The sequence below is a fragment of the Oncorhynchus nerka genome, linkage group LG23 (genome assembly GCF_034236695.1).
Source record: "Oncorhynchus nerka isolate Pitt River linkage group LG23, Oner_Uvic_2.0, whole genome shotgun sequence".
Lineage (NCBI taxonomy): Eukaryota > Metazoa > Chordata > Actinopteri > Salmoniformes > Salmonidae > Oncorhynchus > Oncorhynchus nerka.
In genome coordinates, this window is record NC_088418.1 from 37,017,942 (window position 1) to 37,038,953 (window position 21,012).

Genomic DNA, 21,012 nt, shown 5'->3' on the forward strand with positions numbered 1-21,012 from the left:
TGTTGTATGGCATTGAAGCTCGTTTGGAGATTAGATAGCACAGTGTCCAATGACGGGCCGAAAGTATATAGAATGGTGTCGTCTGCGTAGAGGTGGATCAGGGAATCACCCGCAGCAAGAGCAACATCATTGATATATACAGAGAAAAGAGTCGGCCCGAGAATTGAACCCTGTGGCACCCCCATAGAGACTGCCAGAGGACCGGACAGCATGCCCTCCGATTTGACACACTGAACTCTGTCTGCAAAGTAATTGGTGAACCAGGCAAGGCAGTCATCCGAAAAACCGAGGCTACTGAGTCTGCCGATAAGAATATGGTGATTGACAGAGTCGAAGGCCTTGGCACGGTCGATGAAGACGGCTGCACAGTACTGTCTTTTATCGATGGCGGTTATGATATCGTTTAGTACCTTGAGCGTGGCTGAGGTGCACCCGTGACCGGCTCGGAAACCAGATTGCACAGCGGAGAAGGTACGGTGGGATTCGAGATGGTCAGTGACCTGTTTGTTGACTTGGCTTTCAAGACCTTAGATAGGCAGGGCAGGATGGATATAGGTCTGTAACAGTTTGGGTCCAGGGTGTCTCCCTTTGAAGAGGGGGATGACTGCGGCAGCTTTCAATCCTTGGGGATCTCGGACGATATGAAAGAGAGGTTGAACAGGCTGGTAATAGGGGTAGCGACAATGGCGGCGGATAGTTTCAGAAATAGAGGGTCCAGATTGTCAAGCCCAGCTGATTTGTACGGGTCTAGGTTTTGCAGCTCTTTCAGAACATCTGCTATCTGGATTTGGGTAAAGGAGAACCTGGAGAGGCTTGGGCGAGGAGCTGCGGGGGGGGGGGTGGAGCTGTTGGCCGAGGTTGGAGTAGCCAGGCGGAAGGCATGGCCAGCCGTTGAGAAATGCTTATTGAAGTTTTCGATAATCATGGATTTATCGGTGGTGACCGTGTTACCTAGCCTCAGTGCAGTGGGCAGCTGGGAGGAGGTGCTCTTGTTCTCCATGGACTTCACAGTGTCCCAGAACTTTTTGGAGTTGGAGCTACAGGATGCAAACTTCTGCCTGAAGAAGCTGGCCTTAGCTTTCCTGACTGACTGCGTGTATTGGTTCCTGACTTCCCTGAACAGTTGCATATCACGGGGACTCTTCGATGCTATTACAGTCCGCCACAGGATGTTTTTGTGCTGGTCGAGGGCAGTCAGGTCTGGAGTGAACCAAGGGCTGTATCTGTTCTTGGTTCTGCATTTTTTGAACGGAGCATGCTTATCTAAAATGGTGAGGAAGTTGCTTTTAAAGAATGACCAGGCATCCTCAACTGACGGGATGAGGTCAATGTCCTTCCAGGATACCCGGGCCAGGTCGATTAGGAAGGCCTGCTCACAGAAGTGTTTTAGGGAGCGTTTGACAGTGATGAGGGGTGGTCGTTTGACTGTGGCTCCGTAGCGGATACAGGCAATGAGGCAGTGATCGCTGAGATCCTGGTTGAAGACAGCGGAGGTGTATTTGGAGGGCCAGTTGGTCAGGATGACGTCTATGAGGGTGCCCTTGTTTACAGATTTAGGGTTGTACCTGGTGGGTTCCTTGATGATTTGTGTGAGATTGAGGGCATCTAGCTTAGATTGTAGGACTGCCGGGGTGTTAAGCATATCCCAGTTTAGGTCACCTAACAGAACAAACTCTGAAGCTAGATGGGGGGCGATCAATTCACAAATGGTGTCCAGGGCACAGCTGGGAGCTGAGGGTGGCCGGTAGCAGGCGGCAACAGTGAGAGACTTATTTCTGGAGAGAGTAATTTTCAAAATTAGTAGTTCGAACTGTTTGGGTATGGACCTGGAAAGTATGACATTACTTTGCAGGCTATCTCTGCAGTAGACTGCAACTCCTCCCCCTTTGGCAGTTCTATCTTGACGGAAGATGTTATAGTTGGGTATGGAAATCTCTGAATTTTTGGTGGCCTTCCTGAGCCAGGATTCAGACACAGCAAGGACATCAGGGTTAGCAGAGTGTGCTAAAGCAGTGAGTAAAACAAACTTAGGGAGGAGGCTTCTGATGTTGACATGCATGAAACCAAGACTTTTTCGATCACAGAAGTCAACAAATGAGGGTGCCTGGGGACATGCAGGGCCTGGGTTTACCTCCACATCACCCGCGGAACAGAGAAGGAGTAGTATGAGGGTGCGGCTAAAGGCTATCAAAACTGGTCGCCTAGAGCGTTGGGGACAGAGAATAAGAGGAGCAGGTTTCTGGGCATGGTAGAATATATTCAGGGCATAATGCGCAGACAGGGGTATGGTGGGGTGCGGGTGCAGCGGAGGTAAGCCCAGGCACTGGGTGATGATGAGAGAGGTTGTATCTCTGGACATGCTGGTTGTAATGGGTGAGGTCCCCGCATGTGTGGGAGGTGGGACAAAGGAGTTATCAGGGGTATGAGGAGTGGAACTAGGGGGTCCATTGTGAACTAAAACAATGATAACTAACCTGAACAACAGTATACAAGGCATATTGACATTTGAGAGAGACATACAGCGAGGCATACAGTAATCACCGGTGTTGAATTGGGAAAGCTAGCTAAAACAGTAGGTTAGACAACAACAGCAAATCAGCTGGCACGACAACAGCAGGTAAAATGGCGTTGACTAGGCAACGGGGCCAACAGATAAAACAAACAAGCAGAATGGAGTACCGTGATTAATGGACAGTCCAGCGTGCATCAGCTATGTGGCCAAGAGATCAGTGTCCAGGGGGCAGCGGTGGATGGGGCAGGGAAGCTGGACTGGTGAGTGTTATCCAGGTAAAAAAAAAAAAACGAACAATGACTAAATAGCTTGTAGCTAGTTAGCTGGTTAGCTTCTGGAGGTTCTTGAGTGTGTTCTAAAAAAAATTAAAAATAATAGCGATTCCGTATCACATTGGGTGAGGCAGGTTTCCGGAAGGTATAAACAAATTAAAAATCAAAAAGTGATAGAAAGTAAATATGGTTGTTTGGGACGCGGCGATGCAGACGGTTAGCAGGCCTGTGCTAGCAAGCTAACAGTTCGTAGATAGCTAGATAGCTAGTTGTGAAGATCCAGCTGAAAAATGTTCCATTTGCGGTGGGAATCCGGGGAAGAAATCGGTGGATGAAAAAAATAAATAGGTCCGTTATGCTCTGGTTAGAGTCGCGTTGTTCGAACTGGCGAGAGCTTTCCGGGCTGAAGGTTAGCTGATGACCGGTTAGCTGAAGACCGCTAGCATGGCTAGTGGTTTGCTGGCTAGCTTCAGTTGAGCTTCAGTTGAGGGGTTCCGGTTCCAAGTAAATATAAATATAAATACTTTAGGAAAATAGCTACATTGGGTGAGGCGGGTTGCAGGAGAGTAATTGGAAGCTTAGGTTTAGCAAAAAGTTTTTAAAGAGATATGCAAAGAAAAATATGTAAAAAACGAAAGAGATATATACAGAGACACGACACGACATGACTTACTGCTACGCCATCTTGGATCCACTGTAGAAGGGGCAGGCTTTGACGAGCTTGCCCAAAAGCGTATTGATGTGCTGGCTACTTACGGGAAGGTGCATGCTACCTCTGTTCTGCCCCTCCACCAGACTGTCTCCGCCAGATGTCTGAGCCTGGCAGACGAAAAGAGAGAAAACCTGACAGAGAAGTTAAAACATCCTGACATCCGGACTGACGACTATCGGCAGCTTAGTTATCTGACGATAACATGCCATTATATTACTGCAGATTTCCAGATTTCCAACCTGACCACAGCACAGTTTCCAGCAGAAGATGCCAAAACCGGGAGAAATAGTGAAGCTGCTAGTGACCAAATTTGGCCTCAACTCTACGTCATTAACTTCTTGCGTCGAGCCAACCCGGATCCGGGATCATGACTACAGCCTCAAGCCCATTACCATAACGCAACGTTAACTATTCATGAAAATCGCAAATGAAATGAAATCAATATGCTAGCTCTCAAGCTTAGCCTTTTGTTAACAACACTGTCATCTCAGATTTTCAAAATATGCTTCTCAACCATAGCAAACTAGCATTTAGCATTTAGCGTTAGCATTTAGCAGGCAACATTTTCACAAAAACCAGAAAAACATTCAAATAAATCATTTACCTTTGAAGAACTTTGGATGTTTTCAATGAGGAGACTCTCAGTTAGATAGCAAATGTTCAGTTTTCCTGAAAGATTATTTGTGCAGGAGAAATCGGTCCGTTTTCTGCGTCATGTTTGGCTAACAAAAAAAAACGAAAATTCAGTTATAAAAACGCCTAACTTTTTCCAAAATAACTCTATAATATCGACTGAAACATGGCAAACGTTGTTTAGAATCAATCCTCAAGGTGTTTTTCTACATATCTCTTCAATGATGTATCGTTCCTGGAAGTGTGCTTCTCCCTCTGAATCGCATGGTAAAATGATTGCCACTGAGAATTACGCACCAACTTAGACAAAGGACACCGGGCGGACCCCTGGCAAATGTAGTCTCTTATGGCCAATCTTCCAATGATATGCCTACAAATACGTCACAATGCTGCAGACATCTTGGACGAACGGCAGAGAGCATAAGCTCGTTCACGGCACATTCACAGCCATATAAGGAGACGATAGTAAAACAGAGCCTCAAAAATTCAGCTCATTTCCTGTTTGAGGTTTCATCTTGGTTTTGCCTGTAGCATCAGTTCTGGGGCACTCACAGATAATATCTTTGCAGTTTTGAAAACGTCAAAGTGTTTTCTTTCCAAAGCTGCCAATTATATGCATAGTCGAGCATTTTTTCGTGACAAAATATTGCGCTTAAAACAGGCATGTTTTTTTTATCCAATAATGACATAGCGCCCCCATAGGTTGAAGAGGTTAAACAACATTGTTTGGGAAACTGACCAGGGCTCCAACATCGTTCTAGCCCTTCGGCCATATCAGAGACTGGACTGCCAGAACCAAGTTCTATACACAATGCTGTGACAAGGCCTTGAGGGAGCAGCACTGGCCATCGATGCACCTGACATTGCTGAAACGCTCACAGCAGTAAAGTACCTTGTCAGGTAGGTTACTTCTGATATGATGATATAAGCAAAAATAAATACAATGCAGTATGTTATCCTAATTATTTTGCTTTATATAAACATGTAATACCTTTAGCAACAGTGCATTTAGGAATAAAATGAATATAGCCAAAATAATAATAATAATAATAATTTAGACCTAATTCATTCATATAGCTTTCCATGGGCATCGTATTTGCCATGAAACGGGTTTGAAAGTTTATGATGTGCTTATTATACACTCTACAGCTATGTCAAGCAGTCTGGGCTGGCTGTGCAACTCTCAAAGAGCCAGCTGCAGATGGGAGACACAAGGTTTAATACGGTGTACCTGACCCTCAACTCTGTTCAGGACATGTACAATGAAGTGCACGAGAAGCTGTAGGTCCGCAGAAAGAGCCCCACAGAGAGAGTCAAAAGAATTACATGCAGTATCCCCTGGAGTTCCTAAAGCCATTTTTTTGACACACAGAAGGAACTGGAAAAGTATCTTATTCTTAATTAACCTGGTTTGTCTCGGGTCAGAGAGACTAAGGTATCACTGTCAGCCCCACGCACTAGCCTAGCAACAGCAGGCTGCTGTGCGACAGCATCACAGCGGTTGATTGGAGAGGAAGGTGAACATCAAAGACCTACACAAGGTGGCAACATTAATCTGGCCCAAGTTCAACCAGCTGAGGATGCTGCCCGCCCAAGACAGGCAAGATGTCTATGACCATGTGTGCAAACTTTTACAATCCATGGCTGTGCCACCATCAGAGGAGCCTACAGAATACTGTGTCTGTGCCACAACCAGCCAAGAGAAGAGAGTTGGACTTTTCAGAGTGGAAAAAAGTCACAGAGAATGCTGATGAAGAAGATGATGATGACGTGACAAGATATACAACAGAGGCCTGTGATGGCAGACAAAAGAGATCTGTTGGGCTGGTGGAAGTCCAAAAGAGCACAGTATATCCACGGATAGCCAAGTTGGTGAGAAGTGTGATTTGCATCCCGGCCAACAGCAGCAGCAGCAGTGAAATAGTATCCGACTCGGCAAGCTGGACCATAGACAAAAGGAGAACCATGCCTGAACCCTCCACCGTGGAAGTGATCATTTTTCTTAACAATAATATGCAGCATTTATGTGAGTAAACAACTAATTGGAACTTTGAAATTAAAATTAAATGCATATGGCGGGGTCACGAGTAATTATGTTTGTTTCCACTGTAATTTAAAACTTTTTGTTCACCTGGTAAAGTAAACGTTAGACGGAAAGACAGAGGTAGAGTATAGTATAGATTGTAGAGGGAAACAAGTGTTGCAGCAGAAGGTATGTGTACTGGGTGATGGTGATTGAGAGGTCTTCTGAGTTAAATGAAACAGAGATGTAGACTAGTGAAAGTAACAAAGGAAATGCGAAGTTAATTGGAAAGTAAGAATTTTGAATTTGAATTGTTTGGACTGATTAAGATTTCGCAAAGTGAAAACTAACAAAATGTTTATTTCCTCTCCATTTGAAATGTTTCCCGAGGCTGTTGCCTTGGGAGAGCAGTTAGTGAAATTCCGCATTATAAATGTATTTTATAAATGGCCACTCCAATACCTTGACTTTGTTGTCCTTAAGCCATTTTGCCACAACTTTGGAAGTGTGCTTGGCATCATGGTCCATTTTGAATACCCATTTGTGACCATCCGTCTTCCTGACTGATGTCTTGAGATGTTGCTTCAATACAGCCACATCATTTTCCTCCTCATGATGCCATCTATTTTGTGAAGTGCACCAGTCCCTCCTGCAGAACACGTTTGGGATGGTGTTCTTCGGCTTGCAAGCCTCCCCCTTTTTCCTCCAAACATAATGATGGTCAATATGGCCAAACAGTTCTATTTTTGTTTCATCAGACTAGAGGATCTTTCTCCAAAAAGTATGATCTTTGGACCTTTCTCCAAAAAGTATGATCTTTGTCCCTGTGTGCAGTTGCAAACCGTAGTCTGGCTTTTTTATGGCGGTTTTTTGAGCAGTGGCTTCTTCCTTGCTGAGCGGCCTTTCAGGTTATGTTGATATAGGACTCGTTTTACTGTGGATATATATACTTTTGTACCTGTTTTCTCTAGCATCTTCACAAGGTCCTTTGCTGTTGTTCTGGGATTGATTTTCACTTTTCGCACCAAAGTATGTTCATCTTTAGGAGACAGAACGCGTCTCCTTCCTGAGCGGTATGATGGCTGCATGGTCCAATGGTGTTTATACTTGCGTACTATTGCTTGTACAGATGAACGTGGTACCTTCCGTCATTTGGAAATTACTCCCAAGGATGAACTAGACTTGTGGAGGTCTACAATTTTTTTTCTGAGGACTTTGCTGATTTCTTTTGTCAAGCAAAGAGGCACTGAGTTTGAAGGTAGGCCTTCAAATACATCCACAGGTACACCTCCAATTGACTCAAATTACGTCAATTAGCCTATCAATGGCTTCTAAAGCCATTATATAATTTTATGGAATTTTCCAAGCTGTTTAAAGGCACAGTTAACTTAGTATATGTAAACTTCTGACCCACTGGAATTGTGATAAAAGTGAAAAGAGTGAAATAATCTGTCATTAAACAATTGTTGGAAAAAACACTTGTGTCATGAACAAAGTACATGTCCTAACCGAATTGCCAGAAATATAGTTTGTAACAAGAAATTTGTGGAGTGGTTGAAAAATGAGTTTTAATGGCTCCAATCTAAGTGTATGTAAACTTCCGACTTCAACTGTATGTGTGTTGTTTTTGTTGATATATGTGTATTGCTGTTGTTGTTTGGTTGTTCTTGTTTTTGGCTTTGTTTCGATACAAATCTCATCAGATTGGGTCTGCTGTATGGTAGGATTGACTCCTTAAGGATTGGCCATCTAACTATTTGATTCTGTAACTTTGCAGTGAGAGATGATAGGGGAGTATAAATCAATTGCATTAGACATCTGTATAAAGAATATTGATTGTAGTATCATTTGTCATACAGTAAATAACATTTTAGTTAAAAATTTACAGATAATATTTACAAAGAATACATAAATAGGAGCAGATCAGGCTATAGTTTACATAAAATTGGGATGAACAACTGCAGCGTAATTCGACTGCAATAGTCTTCTTCAGGCAGCGTTGAGGACAGAAGTTGACGTGTCTCTAGCAATAGAGGTGGAGCCATTGTAAACATCAATGCTAGGAAAATAAACTGTAAACAAAATATGTACAATGTTATCATGTCAGTGGGTTAGGGTTAAGTTTAGGGTTAGGATGAGGGTTAAGGTTAGGGTTGGTTGAAATGTTGTTGACAGTTATTGAACATCTACTGAAAATACAGAAGCCCAAGGCAAAACAAAATAATAATACTTTATATCTTGTTTAAATTACTTAGTATCTATTTTTTGTTTTTAACTAAGCCGTTCATAAAAGATACTAGGTCATTCAAACGAGATACTAAGTCTTTGAACTACTTATCTTGTTTGAGCAACTTAATTGTTATTTAGTTTAATTAGGCCCCATTTGTTATGCAGCTTGTCAGACTGTGTAATGGTTGTTGAAGCCATTCATTCACTGATTCCATCCATTGATATGATTATAAATTGACAGTTCTTTGATAGCCTAAGAAAGGGCTGCTTTTGAATGCCAGAGCATGTAAGTACGAAGATGTGTCACGTCCTGACCATAGAGAGTCCTTATTTTCTAGGGTGGAGTAGGTCAGGGCGTGACTGGCGGGTTAGTCTAGTTTATTATTTCTATGTGGGTGTTCTAGTTTTCATGTTTCTATGTTGGTGATTTGTATGATTCCCAATTAGAGGCAGCTGGTAATTGTTGTCTCTAATTGGGGATCATATTTAAGTAGTGTTTGTTTGTTCCCACCTGTGTTTGTGCGATATTGTATTTTGAGTAAGTGTACAGGTATGTAGCACCTCTGTAGTCACGGTTCGTTGTTCGTTTATTGTTAAGTTTTCACTATTATTAAATCATGTGGAACTCAACATTCGCTGCGCCTTGGTCCGTTTCTATCGTTTCGTGACAAGATGGTGTCAGCCTTTTCTCTTGCTCCAATTTTGCTCTGGTACTCCTCAGCCACAAGCTCTGGGCACGCTTGGTTTCCTTTATCACTATTCTTTTAATTAGGCCTATATGGTTGCAGCTATTTTCTTACTTACTTATTGTGTTCTTCATGTTTCTTGTGTTTTTTTTCTAGTATTACATTGTTGTTGATTATTGCATATTTGGGTTTTGAGTTTGCAAGAAAGGCATACATTTTGACATGTGACATACATTTTGTAAACTTTTAATTAACTAATTTCAGTCCAAGCACATCTCCTGAGATGTGAAAACCTTTCAACAGGGAGATTGTCTTGGATTTGGTCTGTACTAAAATCCATGGTAAATGTCAGGTTTTGTTCCATGTGTTGAGGAGAGCAAAGAAGTCAGGGAGCTCTTGTTCACTACCTGTCCACGGCATCAGTATGTCGTCAATGTATCTGTACCAACCCATGCCGTTGGGTAGGAAAGGGGATAACACTTTATTTGTATAGTCCCACGTATTATGGTTTGTAGATGGTTTCATATGGAAGCCCTGAAGCCCAAGGCCAAAGATAAATAACAAATATGTAGACTCTTGAATGATCTCATTTGAACAATTTACTATCTCGTTTGAATGACTTAGTAAAAATAGGTTGTCAACTTGTCTTTTCTACAAAAGACTGGGTCAGACTGGGTAATAGTTGCTGCAGCCTTTCATTCACTGATTCCATCTGTTGATATGATTATTCATTGACAGTTCTTTGATAGCCTAAAGCAGGGTTGCTTTGAATGCCATAACATGTAAGTGACCGAGTGTGGAGCAGAGCGTAAATTTAGCAGATAAAAAATGGTGTCGGCCATCTCTCCCGCTCCAATTTTGCTCTGGTACTGCTCAGCCACAAGCTCTAGGCATACTCAGCCTAGCATTTTTGTTTCTTTTATCACTATTTTAATTAGGCCTATGCGCTTGTAATATTCTCGCGTTCGGCGTCACCGGTCTTCTAGCCATCGTCAATTCACTTTTCATTTTCCTTTTGTTTTGTCTTGTTTTCATTCCCCTCATTAATTGTTGTGTATTTAACCCTCTAAGTGCTTGTGCATATGTTTACTGGTGCGCGTCGGGTTTTGTACCCATGTTGGTTATTAATTTGTTGCCGTTGGTTTTGCAATTAAACTGCTCTGGCTATTACCTAGTTCTGCTCCCCTGCTTCTGACTTCCCTGCCACCAGTTAAGCACCGCTTACAATATAAACTAGATATAGGCTACTGCTGGTGAGGTAGGCTAAAATATTACCACCACATAGGCCTAATTAAAAGAATAGTGATAAAGGAAATGAAAATGCTTGGCAGAGCATGCCCAGAGCTTGTGAAAAGGGAGAGACGACTGACAATTCTTTAAAAATCTGCTCGATTACGCTCTGCTCCTTGCTCCACACTCGCCCACTGTTCTAGCATTCAAAGCAGCCGTGATTTAGGCTATCAAAGAACTGTACATGAAAAATAATATTAATGGATGGAATTAGTGAATGAATGGCTACAGTAACCCTTACACGTTCTGACAACCTTTTTACTAAGTCGTTAAAACGAGACACTAAGTAATTCGAACAAGATACTAAGTCGTTCAAACAAGATAATTCCAAGAGTCTATATAGTTTTTTTTTTTTTGCCTTGTGCTTCAAGGCTTCCATATGAACATCTACAAACCATCTACTTGAGACTATCCAAATGAAGTGTTACCCTCTTTCCTACCCAACATCATGGGTTGGTACAGATACATTGACAACATACTGACGCTGTGGACAGGCAGTGAAGAAGAGCTCCTTGAATTATTTGTTATCCTGGAGCAATGGAACACAAACCTGAAATTCACCATGGACTTTAGTACTGACGAAATCCAAAACAATCTCCCTGTTGGACTGTTTGCACATCTCAGGACATATGCTCGTACAAAAATTTGTACAGTGAAATACCTTTCTTACAAACTCAAACTAATAATGCAATAATCAATAACAATGTAATACTAAAAAAAACACAAGAAAGAAGAAATATGATGAACCCAATAAGTAAGTAAGCAAGCAAATAATATACAGGGTCAATACCATAATTACAATTTGCAGGTATACTTGAGTGATGGAGGTAGATAATGTACATATAGGGGTAAGGTGACTAGGCAACAGGATAAAAGATAAACAAATGTTAATGTGTGTGTGAGCCCTTTGAGCGGTCAATAAAAGGTCAATAAAGATACAGTCTGTGTAGCTATTTTGTTAGCTACTTATCAGCCTCATTGCTTGGAGATAGAAGCTGTTCAAGAGTCTGTTGGTGTCAGACTTGATGCACCAGTACCGCTTACCATGCGGAAGCAGAGAGAATAGTCTATAGTTTGGGTGGTTGGAGTCTAACAATTTTTTCGGGCCTTCCTTACATACCACCTGATATACAGTGCATTCGGAAAGACCCGTTCCACATTTTACGTTACAGCCTTATTCTAAAATTGATTAAATCATGTTTTTCCTCATCAATCTACACACAGTACCCCATAATGACAAAGCCTTATTTACATAACTATTCAGACCCTTTGCTATGAGACTCGAAATTGAGCTCAGGTGCATCCTGTTTCCATTGATCATCCCTGAGATGTTTCTACAACTTGATTGGAGTTCACCTGTGGTAAATTCAATTGATTGGACATGACTTGGAAAGCCAAACACCTCTCTGTATAAGGTCCAGAGCAAAAAAACAAGCCATGAGGTCGAAGGAATTGTCTGTCTGTAGAATATTGAGGGAAAGATGAACGGAGCAAAGTGCAGAGAGATCCTTGAGAAAGCTAAGGTAACTGAGCTAAACGACTACTGCCCCGTAGCACTCACTTCCGTCATCATGAAGTGCTTTGAGAGACTAGTCAAGGACCATATCACCTCCACCCTACCTGACACCCTAGACCCACTCCAATTTGCTTACCGCCCAAATAGGTCCACAGACGATGCAATCTCAACCACACTGCACACTGCCCTAACCCATCTGGACAAGAGGAATAGCTATGTGAGAATGCTGTTCATCGACTACAGCTCGGCATTCAACACCATAGTACCCTCCAAGCTCGTCATCAAGCTCGAGACCCTGGGTCTCGACCCCGCCCTGTGCAACTGGGTACTGGACTTCCTGACGGGCCGCCCCCAGGTGGTGAGGGTAGGCAACAACATCTCCACCCCGCTGATCCTCAACACTGGGGCCCCACAAGGGTGCGTTCTGAGCCCTCTCCTGTACTCCCTGTTCACCCACGACTGCGTGGCCACGCACGCCTCCAACTCAATCATCAAGTTTGCGGACGACACAGCAGTGGTAGGCTTGATTACCAACAACGACGAGACGGCCTACAGGGAGGAGGTGAGGGCCCTCGGAGTGTGGTGTCAGGAAAATAACCTCACACTCAACGTCAACAAAACTAAGGAGATGATTGTGGACTTCAGGAAACAGCAGAGGGAACACCCCCCTATCCACATCGATGGAACAGTAGTGGAGAGGGTAGTACGTTTTAAGTTCCTCGGCATACACATCACAGACAAACTGAATTGGTCCACTCACACAGACAGCATTGTGAAGAAGGCGCAGCAGCGCCTCTTCAACCTCAGGAGGCTGAAGAAATTTGTCTTGTCACCAAAAGCACTCACAAACTTCTACAGATGCACAATCGAGAGCATCCTGGCGGGCTGTATCACCGCCTGGTACGGCAACTGCTCCGCCCACAACCGTAAGGCTCTCCAGAGGGTAGTGAGGTCTGCACAACGCATCACCGGGGGCAAACTACCTGCCCTCCAGGACACCTACACCACCCGATGTTACAGGAAGGCCATAAAGATCATCAAGGACAACAACCACCCGAGCCACTGCCTGTTCACCCCGCTATCATCCAGAAGGAGAGGTCAGTACAGGTGCATCAAAGCTGGGACCGAGAGACTGAAAAACCGCTTCTATCTCAAGGCCATCAGACTGTTAAACAGCCACCACTAACATTGAGTGGCTGCTGCCAACACACTGACACTGACTCAACTCCACTTTAATAATGGGAATTGATGGGAAATGATGTAAAATATATCACTAGCCACTTTAAACAATGCTACCTAATATAATGTTACATACCCTACATTATTCATCTCATATGCATATGCATATACTGTACTCTATATCATCTACTGCATCCTTATGTAATACATGTATCACTAGCCACTTTAACTATGCCACTTTGTTTACATACTCATCTCATATGTATATACTGTACTCGATACCATCTACCGTATCTTGCCTATGCTGCTCTGTACCATCACTCATTCATATATCTTTATGTACATATTCTTTATCCCCTTACACTGTGTATAAGACAGTAGTTTTGGAATTGTTAGTTAGATTACTTGTTGGTTATTACTGCATTGTCGGAACTAGAAGCACAAGCATTTCGCTACACTCACATTAACATCTGCTAACCATGTGTATGTGACAAATACAATTTGATTTGATTTGATTGGATTTGATGAAAACCTGCTCCAGAGCCCCCAGGCCCTCAGACTGGGGTGAAGGTTAACCTTCCAACAGTACAACGACCCTATGCACACAACCAAGACAACGCAGGAAAGGCTTCAGGACAAGTCTCTGAATGTCCTTGAGTGGCCCAGCCAGAGCTCAGACTTGAACCCGATCGAAATCTCTGGAGAGACCTGAAAATACGCTCCCCATACAACTTGACAGAGCTTGAGAGGATCTGCAGAGAAGAATGGGAGAAACTCCACAAATACAGGTGTGCCAAGCTTGTAGCGTCATACCCAAGAAAGCTTGAGGCTGTAATCGCTGCCAAAGGTGCTTCAACCAAGCACTGAGTAAAGGGTCTGAATACTTATGTAAATGTATATTTCAGTTTTTTTATTTTTAATACATTTCCAAAAAAAACGTTTTTTGCTTTGTCATTATATGCTATTGTATGTAGATTGATGAGGGGATAAAACGATTTAATCCATTCTAGAATAAGGCTATAACATAACAAAATGTATGAAAAGGCAAGGGGTCTGAATACTTTCCGAATGCAATGTTCTGTACTCAGTTCTGTACTGGGCTCTCCGCACCTCCCTCTGTAGTGCCATGTGATTGAGGGCGGTGCTATTGCCATACAAGGCAGTGATTCCTCCAGTCCAGATGCTTTCAATACTACAGATGTAGAACTTTTTGAGGATTTGAGGGCCCATGCCAAACTTTTTCAACCTCTTGAAGGGGAAGAGCCACTGTCGCATCTTCTTCAAAACTATGACTGTGTGTTTGGACCATTTTACGTCTTTAGTGATTTGGACACAGAAGAACTTGAAACTCTCGACCTGCTCCACTGCAGCCCCAGGGGGTTGTACTCACCCCCCGCCCGCCCCGTTTCCTGTAGTCCACGATCAGCTCCTTTGTCTTACGGATGTTGCTCTAGCACCATACAGCCAGGACACTGACCTCCTCCCTGTAGGCTGACACATCGTCGCTGGTGATCAGGCATACCACCGTAGTGTCGTCAGCAAACTTGATGATGATGTTGGAGTCGCGCATGGCCACACAATCGTGGGTGAACAGGGAGTAGAAGACTAAGAACACACCCCTGTAGACCCCCTGTGTTGAGGGTCAGTGTGGCAGAGATGATTTGGCCTACCCTCAGCAACTGGGGTCGACCCGTCAGGAAGTCCAAGATCCAGTTGCAGGAGGGAGGTGTTCACACCGAGAGTCCTATGCTTGGTGACGAGCTTGGAGGGGACAATGGTGTTGAAAGCTAAACTGTAGTCAATGAACAACATTCTCACAAGTTTTCCTCTTATTATCTATTTGGGTGAGGGCAGTGTGAAGAGAAATTAGTATTTGTATTTATTATGGATCCCTATTAGCTGTTGCCAAGGCAGCAGCTAATCTTCCTGGGGTCCGGTAAAATTAAGGCAGTTATACATAAAACATTGTTTTTTTACATTACATTTATTACATAATTCACATCACACTAAGTGTGTGTCCTCAGGCCCATACTCCACTACCACATATTTACAACGCAAAATCCATGTGTACGTGTGTCTACAGTGCGTGTGTTATCATGTATGTGCATACATGTGTCTGTGCCTATGTTTGTGTTACTTCACAGTCGCCGCTGTTCCATAAGGTGCATTTTTACCTGCATTTTAAATCTGATTCTACTGCTTGCATCAGTTACCTGATGTGGAATATAGTTAGTTCCATGTAGTCATGGCTCTATGCAGTAGTGTGCGTCTGTTCTGGACTTGGGGACTGTGAAGAAATCTCTGGTGGTATGTCTTGTGGGGTATGCATGGACTGAGCTATGTGCTAGTATTTTAAACAGACAGCTCAGTACCTTCAGCTTGTCCACACCTCTTACAAAAACAAGTAATGAGGGAGTCAATCACTCTTTCACTTTGAGTCATGAGAGATTGACATGCATCTCATTAATGTTAGCTCTCTGTGTACTTTTAAGGGCCAGCTGTGCTGCCCTGTTCTGAGCCAACTGCAATTTTCCTAAGTCCCTCTTTGTGGCACCTTACCACACGACTGAACAATAGTCCTGGTGTGACAAAACCAGGGCCTGTAGGATCTGCCTTTTTGATAGTGTTGTTAAGAAGGCAGAGCAGCACTTTTTTTATGGACAGACTTCTCCCCATCTTGGCTACTGTTGTATCAATATGTTTTCACCTTGACAGTTTACAATCCAGGGTTACTCCAAGCAGTTTAGCCACCTCAATTTGCGCAATTTACACATTATTCATTACGAGATGTAGTTGATGTTTAGGGTTTAGTGAATGATTTGTCCCAAATACAATGCTTTAGGTTTTGGAAATATTTAGGACTAACTTATTCCTTGCTACCCATTCCGAAATTAAGTGTTGCAGTCATTTCAGTCTCTGTAGTAGCTGACATGCATAGTGTTGAGTCACCTGCATACATAGACACATTGGCCTTACTCAAAGCCAGTGGCATGTTGAGATTGCGTCATTTATGGATCTGTTGGGGCTGTATGCAAATTGGAGTGGGTCGAGTGTATCTGGGATGGTGGAGTTAATGTGTGCCATAAATAGCCTCTCAAAGCACTTTATGATTAGAGAAGTGGGTAGTCATTGTGGCATGAAGCATTAGAGTTCTTGGGAACAGGAATGAGCGTGATCATCTTAAAACGTGGGGATTACAGACTGGTACTAGGATAGGTTGAAAATTATTGTGAATATGCCTGCCAACTGGTCATTGTGGGACTTGTAATTATTCCTGTCAGCGTAGCCTCAGGGTTGTCTACGATAGTTCTGTGTGTGGTAGCCCTGTTCTCAACCTCTGTGTTATTCCAGGGCTTTTGATTGGGGAAGCAGGGAACCATCACCGTGGGGAAAATGCAGTCAATGCACTTTCTAATGAAGCTGGGGACAGAGGTGGTTAGCTCATCAATGCTATCGGTGAAGTCTCGAAACATATTCCAATCAGTGCTAGCAAAGCAGTGCAAAGCAGTCCTGTAGCATAATCTCTAATTCCGGTGGCCATTTCTCAACGGAGCGAGTCACGTGTATTCCCTATTTCAATTTCTGTTTGTAAACAGGAAGCAGGAGTACGGAGTCATAATCGGATGTTCCGAATAGTGGACGAGGGAGGGCCTTGTATTCTTGCTTGTAGGTAGAATAGAAGTGGTCTAGGACTTTATTGCCCCTAGTGCCGTTGGAGATGTGTTGATGGAAGTTGTGCATCACGTGTCTTAGTGACACAGAATTAAAATCAGTGGCAACTAGAAAAGCAGCCTCTCGATACAGGTTTTCTTGCATGTTTATAGCCTTGTACAGTTCGCTTGTTATTTGTTTAGTCCTGACGTGGAATGTATACAGCAGTCATGATAACAGATGTAAACTCCCTCGGGGGGTAGAAGGGTCAGCATTTGCCCATTAGGTATTCCAAGACAGGTGGACACTTCCACCGTGCAGGAGTTAGCACACCAGTTGGTTTTGATGAAGATTTCCCAGACTCCACTGTCCTGTCCGCCCGGTGAATGGAGAATCTATCAAGTTGGAGAGCCATGTTTCAGAAAAGCAAAGAACATTGCTGTTTCGAGAGTCCCGTTGGTGGTATATCCACGATAGGAAGTTATCCAGATTATTATCAAGTGACTGGCCAGTAGAATGGAGGGAAGAGGTGGCCGGTTTACCATTTGCCTTCATCCACCCTCTTGCCTCTGTAACGCCAGAGTTTCCTCTTGGGTAGCCCAAAAATTGGGTTGGAATTACAGAGAGCCCAGGACAGATGAGTCAAAGTTGAAGCCAGAATTGGGGTAAGTAATTGCCAAGATGATGTTCAAAAGTTCTTGTCAATTGTAGGAAATAATAGCACCCACACAATAGACCATTGATGGCCTCCTATTTCCTATAGGCTTTTCCCTGTGCACACACTGTTCCTACTATGCACAATCTCAATAGCAAACAAACCTATCATCTTGAAATACTTCACTACCCAGTACGCAAAAGAAGGCCTCTGACTTGATATTTGCCATTTCCCTATACCCAAGGCTTTAAATTCCTACCACTAGAGGGAGAGCAGAGTTTGCCATTTTTAGATGTTATTTGCATCTCTGGCAGGTAGCCCCCACTCAGAGGACCACTGTAAACCCTCATCAAGCAATCTCGCAATGGGTTCATTTGAAAGACAATACATTTTTATTTGCATTATTAAGTCCTTTGATATATGCTACAGTCTATGATTCGTACTCTCACTACAACACTGTCAATACTAGAGAAATGCACACTACGTACAGTAGGTGGTGGCACCTCTTAAACCCCACAGAAGAATCCGAAAAGCCCACACCAACAGGAAGTTACCATCAACCATATTCTCCATTGAATGTAATAGCAGCAGAGATTCTCTTTGGAACAATGACACATTTTGGAAAGAAAATACCACATGCTTTTGGAACTAAAGAATAGTTCAATCGTTTGTATTTATCACCACTGAACATTTTGAAATACAGAACTACAGTGCAGTAGTATTCAGATCTCATCTCGACATTTTGTCACGTTACAGCCTTATTCTAAAATATATTGAAATGTTTTTTCCCCTCATCAAGCTACACACAATAATACTCCATAATGACAAAGCAAAGACAAGTTTTTAGACATTTTTGCAAAATAAAAATAAAATGAAATAATACATTTACATAAGTATTCAGACACTACTCAGTACTTTGTTGAAGCACCTTTGGCAGCAATTACAGCCTCGAGTCTTCTTGGGAATGACGCTACAAGCTTGGCACACCTGTGTTTGGGGAGTCTGTCCTATTCTTCTCTACAGATCATCTCAAGTTCTGGCTGGGCCACTCAATGACACTCAGAGACTTGTTCAGAAGCCACTCCTGCATTGTCTTAGCTGTGTGCTTGGGGTCATTGTCCTTTTGAAAGGTGAACCTTCGCCCCAGTCTGAGATCCTGAGTGCTCTGGAGCAAGTTTTCATCAAGGATCTCTCTGTACTTTGCTCTGTTCATCTTTCTCTCGATCCTGTCTAGTCTCCCAGTCCCTGTTGCTAAAAATATTCACACAGCATGATGCTGCCACCACCATGCCTTAACGTAGAGATGGTGCTAGGTTTCCTCCAGATGTGCCTCGACACAATCCTGTATAGGAGCTCTACGGGCAATTCCTTGGACCTGATGACTTGGTTTTTGCTGTGACATGTACTGTCAACCTTATATATGCAGGTGTGTGGGCTTGAGGTTGCTTCCTTCAGCACGCAGGTCGTCAGTCTAGGTAAGAAACTTTGGAAAGCACTGAGTGGAATGTTTACCTTTTCTAGGCCGGTGTTGCCCGGAGTTCATTCGCAGGGAAGACATCTCCTGCCTCTCGTCCCCCATCTGATAGCGGAGTCGAAGGAGCACAGCAAGAGGAGCATAGCAATCAACGATGGTCGCATGTCACAAGTTGTAGAAGCCGAACACAGCGGCCTCCCGCAAAGCAGTCTACACTCCAAACGAGAGGCCCAGAACGGATTGAAACAATGAATAGTTTCACCACTCTGGACCCTGATCTTCCTGCATATTTGTCACTGGGGGTGCCTGTGTCTGCGGCCACTGTGCCTACTCCTTCCCCTAACTTGAGCCACACTCTGGATCGAGTGAGGCTTCTTCATCGGTCGGAGGCCAGCACCAGGCGCTAAGAGCTACGGACTCAGGCTATCCTGCCACTCGTACATACTTAAAGGGTCCTCCGAATCCCGTGAAGCATGGGAGTGGGCGAATTTCGTCATCCTTCTCGCCAGCCGTGATTTTGGGCAGCTCCATGGTAAGAAATGTGACTGCTCCTGGTGCATAAACTATCTCAAATCAATGAAATAAATAAGCTGCTCCCGAATGTACAACGTTAGTAGATAGAAATCGATTCTATTTTAGTCCATGTGGGTTTTAATGACATTATGAAGGGCAGCTCTGAACAGTTGAAACTGGATTTTAAAGAGGTGATTGACTCTCTGCTATACACTAGCATTTGCATTCACATCACGGACAAACTGAAATGGTCCACCCACACAGACAGCGTGGTGAAGAAGGTGCAGCAGCGCCTCTTCAACCTCAGGAGGCTGAAGAAAATTGGCTTGTCACCAAAAACACTCACAAACTTTTACAGATGCACAATCGAGAGCATCCTCTCAGGCTATATCACAGCCTGGTACAGCAGTTGCTCCGTCCAAAACCGTAAGGCTCTCCAGAGGGTAGTGAGGTCTGCACAACGCATCACCAGGTGCAAACTGCCTGCCCTCCAGGACACCTACACCTCCTGATGTCACAGGAAGGCCATAAACATCATCAAGGACAACAATCACCCGAGCCACTGCCTGTTCACCCCGCTATCATCCAGAAGGCGAGGTCAGTACGGGTGCATCAAAGCGGGGACTGGAAAACAGCTTCTATCTCAAGGCCATCAGACTGTTAAAAACAGCCATCACTAACATTGAGTGGCTGCTGCCAACATACTGACTTAACTCTAGCCACTTTAATAATGGAACAATTGATGTAATAAATGTATCACTAGCCACTTTAAACAATGCCACTTTATATAATGTTAACATACCCTACGTTACTCATCTCATATGTATATACTGTACACTATACCATCTACTGTATCTTGCCATCTTGATGTAATTAAATGTATCACTAGTCACTTTGAACAACGCCACTTTATATAATGTTTTCATACCCTACATTACTCATCTCATATGTATATACTGTACTCTATACTATCTACTACATCTTGCCTATTCCGTTCAGCCATCACTCATTCATATATTTTTATGTACATATTAGTTTTCATTCCTTTACACTTGTGTGTGTAAGGTAGTTGTTGTGAAATTGTTAGGTTAGATTACTTGTTAGATATTACTGCATGGTCGGAACTAGAAGCACAAGCATTTCACTACACTCGCATTAACATCTGCCAACCATGTGTATGTGACAAATAAAATGTGATTTGATTTAAAGTTGTTGTTACTTTGCTCTGACTGTAGTGCTGTATGTTGTTCTGCACCTGAGTGGCACAAAGGTCTAATGGTGCAAGCTACGTTGCTACAGATGCTGGTTCAATACTGTGCTGGCCTTGACTGGGAGACCCATGAGATGACTGACAAATTAGTAACAATGTCTCACCCCCTGTTCAAGAATGGCCTTTTTCTTGCTCATTTTACGTTAATTGAAAACAAAATCTCCAAAATATTGTTATTATTAATTTAGAATTATACAAAAGCCTGTTGGATATTCTCACAGATATATTATTAACCCTGGTATTAGCAACACAATATATATTGGTCATGGCTCCCTAGTGGCGCACTATGGGCTTGCCTTGCAGTTCTCCAGCTGTATCCACTGAAAGCATGCAAGGTTCAAGGCATGAGGGCAGGGGGCACAGGATGGGCCGCAGAGCCACCCACAGAAGACGACCT

At 43.3% G+C, this 21,012-nt stretch overlaps 1 protein-coding gene across 1 annotated transcript in view; it reads right to left on the bottom strand.

Moving 5' to 3' along the window:
* The window catches only part of nyap2a (neuronal tyrosine-phosphorylated phosphoinositide-3-kinase adaptor 2a), a 42,890-nt gene extending 23,527 nt beyond the window's left edge, over window positions 1-19,363 (bottom strand). The window contains exons 1-4 of the mRNA XM_065008391.1: window positions 19,274-19,363; window positions 18,871-18,937; window positions 14,530-14,657; window positions 13,771-13,804 (exon numbers count right to left, since the gene is read on the bottom strand). Of these exons, the coding sequence (XP_064864463.1) occupies window positions 13,771-13,804; window positions 14,530-14,657; window positions 18,871-18,937; window positions 19,274-19,363 (319 nt within the window). The remainder of the gene's footprint in view (window positions 1-13,770; window positions 13,805-14,529; window positions 14,658-18,870; window positions 18,938-19,273) is intronic.
* Between the last annotated feature and the right edge of the window lie 1,649 nt (window positions 19,364-21,012).